Below are 8,739 nucleotides of genomic sequence, written 5' to 3'. Positions count from 1 at the left end.
ACAAAAAAAGGGCCGAATACATCAAGCAGATGAAAAAGCAATGTGTCCCATAGGCTATCTTTAGCCTCGTGGACGTTAAATTAATTTCTTTCTTCATATAAACAAATTTTATTTAGCAAAATGGTCCATTACTTTTAATAAATTAAAAAGATTAGATTAGTGCAATGTGGCTCCCCGCCCACAAATTTCCTAGGAATTTGAGATTATTCCAATTCTAATAAGTTCATCGTTTTTATTTATAACATTCATTTATAATATTTTTTTAAGTTAAAGTTGACCCATAAACTTTTTATACATGATTAATAAGGTAAATGTGTGCATTAGTAAAATATTTTTCCTATGACAATAATTTTTTTGATTATATTTATAAAACCTTCAACTATATCAACCACATTAATATTTTTAATGTAATTATACTAATAATTTATTATTCATAAAACATTATAAAAACAAAAATGCCATTCATAAAACATTATAAAAACAAAAATCCTGCATCAATTCAGAAGTACATTACAATCTATACCAAAAAAAAATTCCTTACATCAATTTCTTTCTGCAATTCCTTTTGCCTTTCTCCGCTTCCAGAATTATTTTATGAGTATTTTTTTTTGAACGTTACATAGCAGATCACAATTTCCCCATTATGCACTTTGAAAAAGGCACTTCCAAAAAGCATAAAACAAAATTTAAAAGAACCACAATCTTGATTGAAAATCTCTTCGAACCAACCACAGGCTCATCGAGGATACAGCTCCCTCCATTGTTCTCACTCCCTCTTTTAGAATTGTTTGAATGTATTCCCAAATTCTTACACGGTTTCCGTAGATCTGATCGCAGATATAGAAGACGCGTGCATTCGCTTTTATCTTCCACATGGCGGAGGCCACACAACGAGACACCAGGTGGCAATTGACAACTTGAAAATGAATCTCCAACTCCAGTCTCTGTAAACAAAATGAGAGCCAAACCCATTTCGGAATTCTGTGAAAAATATACACCAACACCTTCATTCTGAGATAGTTGGAAGCCTGTACAGTCCGTAAACGATAAGGCATTGACGGTTTCTAGTCAAGTACGCCATGGAAGAGAGCAGGAAATCTCTGCATGACAGGAAAATTCTCGTCAACTTCGAAATTGCATTAGTCGTTGCAAAGAACGAGGAGGTAGAGGAGGCTGAAAAACACCCACAAGAAGATGCAGTGAAACGCTTGATGAGAGAGCTCGAGAACAGAGGCCTTGTCCTGGATATTGTTCATGGCATTGCAGATAAGACCTTCATTAAGGTTTGAAGATATATATTCTTTTCTAGGACAAAATGACATATTCTTTTCATTAATTTGGAATTTGGATCGCAGGGCATGCTTCGTTCTCAATGAGAGTTTTATTGGTGAGCGTTTTTCAGGTTGGAGCACCTGTGCAGGTTCTTGGCCGGGCTGCTGAACGTCTTAAGATTAAAAAGCCCACTTATATTGGTTAGTTTTCTTTTCTGAAATGGATAAAAAATCCATCTGTAAGTACGCTTTATCTTTCGTTTTTTTTGGCTTGAATGTCTGGATACTGTTCAGGTTTTCTGTTAAATCAAAACCAGTAGACATTATTGATTCTAATACTCCAACACCCGTCTGTCCAACCAAACGCAACCCAGAAGTCCAACATGGTCCAAAGCTTTTTGATACCATCATGTTGAGGTTTTTAGTTACATTAGTTACATCAAAATTGATCGGCATTTATAAAGTTTCAGTCCTTTACTATGAAAAGCTAGGTTTGCAGCCCGATGTTATTTGGTACACTTTTTTTACAATCTCGGTTTGGTGGATGTTATTTGGTACACTTTTTTTACAATCTCGGTTTGGTGGCTCGATAGTCCGTTAAAAAAAAATGAATGAACGATATTTTAAGGTCTACAACACTAAAAATAGTAAAAATAGTTTATGAAATTCAATATTTTTTTATTCAATTTGATGATTGATGATGAGTTCCAACCATCCCCTTTAAAAGAAAAAATAGTTTATGAGATTCATTTTTTTTAATTTAATTTTTTTATTCAAATTGATGATTGAGGATGAGCTACAACCATCCCAATGTCAATAAACTTTTACTAACATAAAGTTAAGTTTCAGTGCTTTACTATGAAAAGCTAGGTTTGCAGCCAGATGTTATTTGGTGCATAACTTTTTTTACAATCTCAGTTTACAATCACCAAACTGTTATTTGGTACATAACTTTTTTTACAATCTCAGTTTACAATCTCAGTTTGGTGGCTCGATAGTCCGTTACAAAAAAATGCATGAATGATATTTTAAGGTCTACCACACTAAAAAATAGTAAAAAATAGTAGTAAAAAATAGTAAAAAATTGAATGAATGATATTTTAAGGTCTACCACACTAAAAATAGTAAAAAATAGTTTATGAGATTCAATATTTTTTTATTAATTTGATGATTGATGATGAGTTCAGATTCAATATTTTTTCTTATTCAAATTGATGTATTATTCAAATTGATGATTGAGAATGAGTTACAACCATCCCAAATTGATGATTGACGATGAGTTACAACCATCCCAATGTCAAGAAACGTATACTAACATATTCCCATAGACAATGCCGACACTTATGCTAACATATTCCCATAGGCAATGCAACATATTTCCATATATACAATGCAACAGGCAATGCAACATATTCCCATAGACAGTGCAACAAACAATGCCAACATATTCCCATAGACAATGTCACGAAATCTATGCTAAATTCAATACATTTCTTATTCAATTTTTTTTATTCAAATTGATGATTAATGATGAGTTCCAAGAAACTTATGCCAACATATTTCCATAGACATTGCCACACACAATACCACGAAACCTATGCTCAAAGATTCAATACATTTCTTATTCAATTTTTTTATTCAAATTGATGATTAATGATGAGTTCCAACCATCCCCTCACTGGAAAAACAATGCCGATCCTAACATATTCCCATAATTTTCTCTTGTCCTTATTCCATATTTTTCATAATAAAATGTTTTTTTTTTATTCCATATATTCCATAATAAAATGTTTTTTATTATTATTCAAATTCATGATTAATGATGAATTCTAACCATCCCCTTTCCCTTTGCTGAAAATGACAATGCCAATAGCGACAATGCTAATACTAAAATATTCCAGTAACTTTCTCTAATGTCTTTGAACAACATCGCATTCCATTCCATAATAAAATGCTTTTCCAAAGAGTCTAAATTAAAAATGACTTGATAGCCCAAAAAAAGCTATAAGAAAAAAACCTAAATCAAGAACCAAAATTTTAAAATTTTAAATAATGTGTCCCACGGGTCTTACTCGGTCTCTAATACCACCTATGCCTTCACACGGAAGAAACCAAACTCTGTAGTCCCCAACCAATAGACTCACATTTCCATTTCCATCATCATCACCATCGCTCGTCCTTCGGGGTGGGCTGGGCTGCACTTGTAGTTCCTTGTCCTTCAAGTTGGGCCACCACTTCCACCTCGGGCTAGGCTGGGCTGCACTTGTAGTTCATTGTCCTTCAAGTTGGGCCACCACTTCCACTTCCCGGGCGCCTCACCCTTACTATTACCTTAATAATTCCATGTTCCCGGTCCCGAGTTGAAAATTAATTCATATTCTCAAGGTGAATACCAGGGTGATTGGTTAGTCCACAGCAGTCCGCTAATGCCGCTAAACATATTGCATTTCTTTTGAAACAAAAAACCACTAAGCGTATTGCATTTCTTCAAAATCTTCCATGACTGTAACTCACTCTCACTTGGCCTTGCCAGATGCCATAGTTAATCATGAAGTATAGCTCTCAGAACATAGCACAATAAGTAGCCGGATTAATGCATTAGCATATTGAACTCCTTTCTCTGTCAAGATTTACTTGCTTGATAGATGTATGGGCTAGTAGTAAATGCTGGTAATGATCATTCTGCACTTCACATTTTTTTTGGCCGGCTTTTACATTTTTAAGAATTTAGGGTCTGAAGGTTTCCTAATCACGAGTTGGCATTCCATTTTAGAGAATTTAGGGCCTAATTTGGTTTTCACTAAACCTGAGTTCAGAAATCAGCAAGAAAATATCTCCAGTACCGCATTCAGAGGTATCTATTTTCTCAAAATGAATGAACATTTGGCCTTGTAAAAGAATGGATTCTCTCTTTGTATGGCGGCTTTCAGAATAAGGGGTTTTGACTGAGGTTCAAATAGGGTTCAATGGCGGATGAAGGGAATATCTGGTTGGTGAGCCTTTAATGATGAATCCGCCTTTTGCTGCACGCTGCCATCCATTCCACTCTCCGTCTTTTGCTACACGCTACTATCCATTCCACCCTCTTGTGACAGGACTGACCATTGAGTTGACGGAGGCTCTAAGTCTTTGCAGCTCGGTGGGTATTGTCGAACAAATATCCAATGACCCTGTTTTCATTTGATGGAAAGCTGCCATTCACCTTCATGAGATTTAATCAGGCACAATATTGAGCTCGCGCTGCATCTCTGGTGAATCTTCGGTACGTCTTACGTTTAATGTTGGAGTGTAAAAACCTTATTCCCACTAGAGACTCGAAGAATATCGAATCCATTTGAACTCTAGAGCAAATATAAATGAAAAGCGGGAGTCACCGTCACTATACACGCCAATGCCAACCAGGGGATCTATCGTTCCCTTCGTCGGTACCATACATGTCATGACATGGCAATACTAGATATAATGCAGGAGCACCCAGTTGACACAGGCTTTAATGCTCTGCAGCTTGGTGGATATTGTTTGCCTAATTGATTTGCCTGCCTGATACCTACGTGGGTAGTAAATGTTGTTATTGATCATTTTGTGCTTGGCATTTTTTTCGATTGGCATTCCATTTTCAAAAATTTAGGGTCCTAAATTCTTCCTAATCTTTGTTTTAGAAATCAACAAGAAAATTTGTTCAATAGCTCATTCAGTTTGTCAGTTGACATAGTTAATCATGATGCATTATAACATAGCACAATAAGTGGCCACATTAATGCATTAACGCAGCAGCATCTTCTCCCGAAGATTGAACCCTGGCTTCTGTCCAGAATAGTTGCACTTGTTGGGATATTATTGGAATTATGGCGATAATACTGCCAAAACCAACCTTGGCGATAATGTTGGCAGTAATTATCATGATAGTTTAGATAATTATCTTTTTTTTGGGTCAAGTACGAGTGGAGCCTTCAATTAACCTCAAAAACAAGATTACATATGGTACACGTCTTTACAAGTGTAAAGTGCAGCACAAGACAGACCCGCTGATGAAAACAAGCAACAGGGTCAACAAAACCCGAAACATCACACACAAAACAAATTTAGACGCTTCCCATTCTCAACTTATCGCATTCTCAGCTTATCGAACATCGCATTCTCGGCATATCGCATCCTCAGCTTATCGCACATCGCATTAACTGCAAGCCGCCAACACTTGAAACTGTGAAATGCGAGAGTAAACCTCCGCTGTTCAATCAACCTATTGATCTAACAGTCCAAAGTCCCTTGCAACCTCGGCCCATTGCAAAGTCGCAAAATTGAGTTTATCGTTGGCCAGACTCTTTTACCGAAAGACAAATTGCGATTAAATCTCCGTCGTCGATCTGGTTCTTGATTTTTATCTTTCTTTTTTTGGGTCAAGTAAGAGTGGAGCCTTCAATTAACCTCAAAAACAAGATTACATATGGTACATGTCTTTACAAGTGTAAAGCGCAGCACAAGACAGATCCGCTGATGAAAACAAGCAACAGGGTCAACAAAACCCGAAACATCACACACAAAACAAATTTAGACGCTTCCCATTCTCAACTTATCGCATTCTCAGCTTATCGCACATCGCATTCTCGACTTATCGCATCCTCGACTTATCGCATCCTCAGCTTATCGCACATCGCATTAACTGCAAGCCACCAACACTTGAAATTGCGAAATGCGAGAGTAAACCTCCGCCGTTCAATCAACCTATTGATCTAACAGTCCAAAGTCCCTCGCAACCTCGCAAACCTCGGCCCATTGCAAAGTCGCAAAATTGAGTATATCGTTGGCCAGACTCTTTTACCAAAAGACAAATTGCGATTAAATCTCCGTTGTCGATCTGGTTCTTGATTTGACAGTTGTCGCAACATCGCTTCGGGAACTTGCGCGCCCCTTAACCGCTATCCAGACCCGATAAAGAAAAAGAACCTTTGATCTATAAAAATTCGGGTCCGCTCTTCGACTTAACCACCCACCAACTTCAAACCCGATATCCATTCGATGACGGGGCACTTAGATCCAATGGTCTGCGGCTATTCAACTAGCATGCGGGTTACCAGTAGCTGAACCCCCATAATGGAATAAGACATCAGCGCGTGGATATAAGATCGACGGTCAGGATTTACTGTGGCACTTCAACCAGGCTCAAGGACTTCTGCCCGCTCCTACTCCCGCTAAACTTGTCCACCAAATATGTCTGTTGATCCTCCATGATCTAACGACTCTTGTGCATCGTTACCTCACCTCTTCATCCTTCTCTTCACTTCGGGTTTATGCCATTCCTTCATCTCCTGCTAGTCTTCCTCCTGCTCCTTCTTCATTGGTCTGGAGATTCGCCATGTCTTTGGCTGCTTGTCGTTGACAATCATCATGTAGTTTACTAGAGGGTATAGACTCCCAGTCATACCGAATATAGCTTTCCTTACATAGCACCCCTTCATTTGCCAGACGATCAGCTATCATATTGGCTTTTCTTCGCACATGAACAAATCTGACGGTTCTCAGGGTTTGCAAGTGGGAATGAATACGCTGAAAGACTTGCGAGAGCCTCTAGTGTTTCGACACTTTCCCAGGGGCCGTTCCATTACACATCTTCTTGGCCGCATTAATGACCAATTTAGAGTCAGCTTCAATGATGGCGTTGTGTAAATTTGCCTCCATCAGGATTTCCAGGCACTGCTCTAAGGCCATAAGCTCCGCCATGTTGTTTGTGGCAGTCCCCAAATGACTGTGGAAGATATTCTTTATGCGCCCCTGCTCATCTCTTATGACACCGCCATATCCAACCATCCCTGGGTTGCCCTTAGAGGCCCCGTCTATATTGATTTTCAAAAAACCAGGAGGAGGAGGTTGCCAGATATCTTTACCAGCAGTTGTTTTGCTCACACCCTTGCCAACGCCTTGGGGAACCAGAGAATGGAGACCCAACTGCATCAGTATGCGAGCATCTTGGGGCGAAGGGGGGTCCTCAAGAATTTTCCACATAAGGGCTCCTACTATATCTTTAAGCTGTCGTAAAATTTGGACAATGATACTCTGGGTCGAGCCTATTTTGTTCTTGAAAATCCTGCCGTTGTGTTCTTTCCATACATCCCAGATAATAAAGCTTGGAACCAGAGTCCAAGCCTTGTTAATGATTTCATTACCTGAGAAGTCTTTCCTCCAATTCTTCAAAGTGTTTGTGATGCTGAGTCTGTCCCTGTCTGTTTGCCTGAAGACTGAGGCCGCCCAATCCCACACGGTAGAGGTGAAGGGGCAGAGGTTTAGTAAATGCTCCATCGTCTCCTCCTGTAAGCCACATAGATGGCATTTATATGGGCCAACAAATCCCCTTTTCAGAAGATTCTCCCATGTGAGAATTTTCTTTTGGTGAACCAACCACATAAACAATTTGATTTTCATCCATTGCGGGTTCTTCCAAAGGTCATTCCAAACCTGATCAAGGTTTGGATAATCAAAACCTAGGGCCATGCATTTAGCTTCTTTGAGGTTAAAAGTGCCTTCGGTGTTTTGACCCCATCTCAGTTGGTCAGATGAGGAAGACACCAAAATCTTCCTCTGCTCCAAGTCAAGAGAAAGGGAATCTGCCTAGGCCCTCAAAGGACTCTCTTCACTGTAACCAAGATTCTTCCACATTCTCCATTTACCATTGTCCCTTACCTGATCCCAGAAGTCACTTACCATAAGTAAACCTTTGTTATCAGTGTCATTTTTGAGAGCGGTTAATTCTTCTCTAAACAAATTTGGTTCCTGCTGCCAGTTATCCTCCCAAAACTGTGCAAGGTTCCCATCTCGAATCTCCCAGAAACTATGCTGCTGGACAATGGCTCTATTTTCCCAAGCAAGGTTCCAAATGTGGGAGCCCTTGATGAGTCTTGACATTCTGATATGATCCCTCTCCTGCCAGTTATTTGCATATTTCTGCTTCCAAAGCTTAGCCCAAGGGGTAGCCGATTCCTTGAGCCACCTCCACCAGAGTTTGGCTCCCGATACTCTACTGAGGATTTCAGGGTCATGAAGCCCCAAACCACCATGAGCCTTAGGTTTGCAGAGCTTGTCCCAAGCTACCAAAGCCCACTTCTTTTTCTCTTCCCCTTTGCCCCAAAGAAAATCTCTTTGAATATTCCTGATCTGTTGTATAACTCCTTTAGGAGCAGGAAGAGCTGACAACATGAAAATGGGTATGGCCTGCAAGATAGCCTTTGTAAGCACAAGATGCCCTGCCAAATTCAAAGACTTGCAAGTCCATTTCTTGATCTTGTCCTGAAGTTTGTTAATTACCGGCTCCCACACTCCCTTGCTCAGAGGTTTGTCCATAAGAGGCATTCCAAGGTACTTAGAAGGTAACTGATCCCTTTGAAACCTGAGAATTCTGGTGAGGTTCCTCTGAATAGCAATGTTAGTGTTAAAAAAGAAAACCTTTGATTTGTCAAGGCTTACCTCTGTACCAATG

At 39.3% G+C, this 8,739-nt stretch overlaps 1 protein-coding gene across 1 annotated transcript in view; it reads left to right on the top strand.

The window, feature by feature from the left end:
* The first annotated feature begins 973 nt into the window (after positions 1 to 973).
* Positions 974 to 8,739, top strand: part of LOC149258544 (anoctamin-like protein Os01g0706700) — a 301,245-nt gene continuing 293,479 nt past the window's right edge. The window contains exons 1-2 of the mRNA XM_089371991.1: positions 974 to 1,283; positions 1,403 to 1,472. Coding sequence (XP_089228117.1) covers positions 1,080 to 1,283; positions 1,403 to 1,472 — 274 coding nt within the window. The 5' untranslated portion in view covers positions 974 to 1,079. The remainder of the gene's footprint in view (positions 1,284 to 1,402; positions 1,473 to 8,739) is intronic.

This window comes from Pinus tabuliformis, chromosome 6, assembly GCF_031772625.1.
Source record: "Pinus tabuliformis cultivar Carrire ecotype Pingquan chromosome 6, CPIR1, whole genome shotgun sequence".
Lineage (NCBI taxonomy): Eukaryota > Viridiplantae > Streptophyta > Pinopsida > Pinales > Pinaceae > Pinus > Pinus tabuliformis.
Note: the sequence above shows the minus strand (reverse complement) of the source record. Positions and strands in the feature narration are given on the sequence as shown.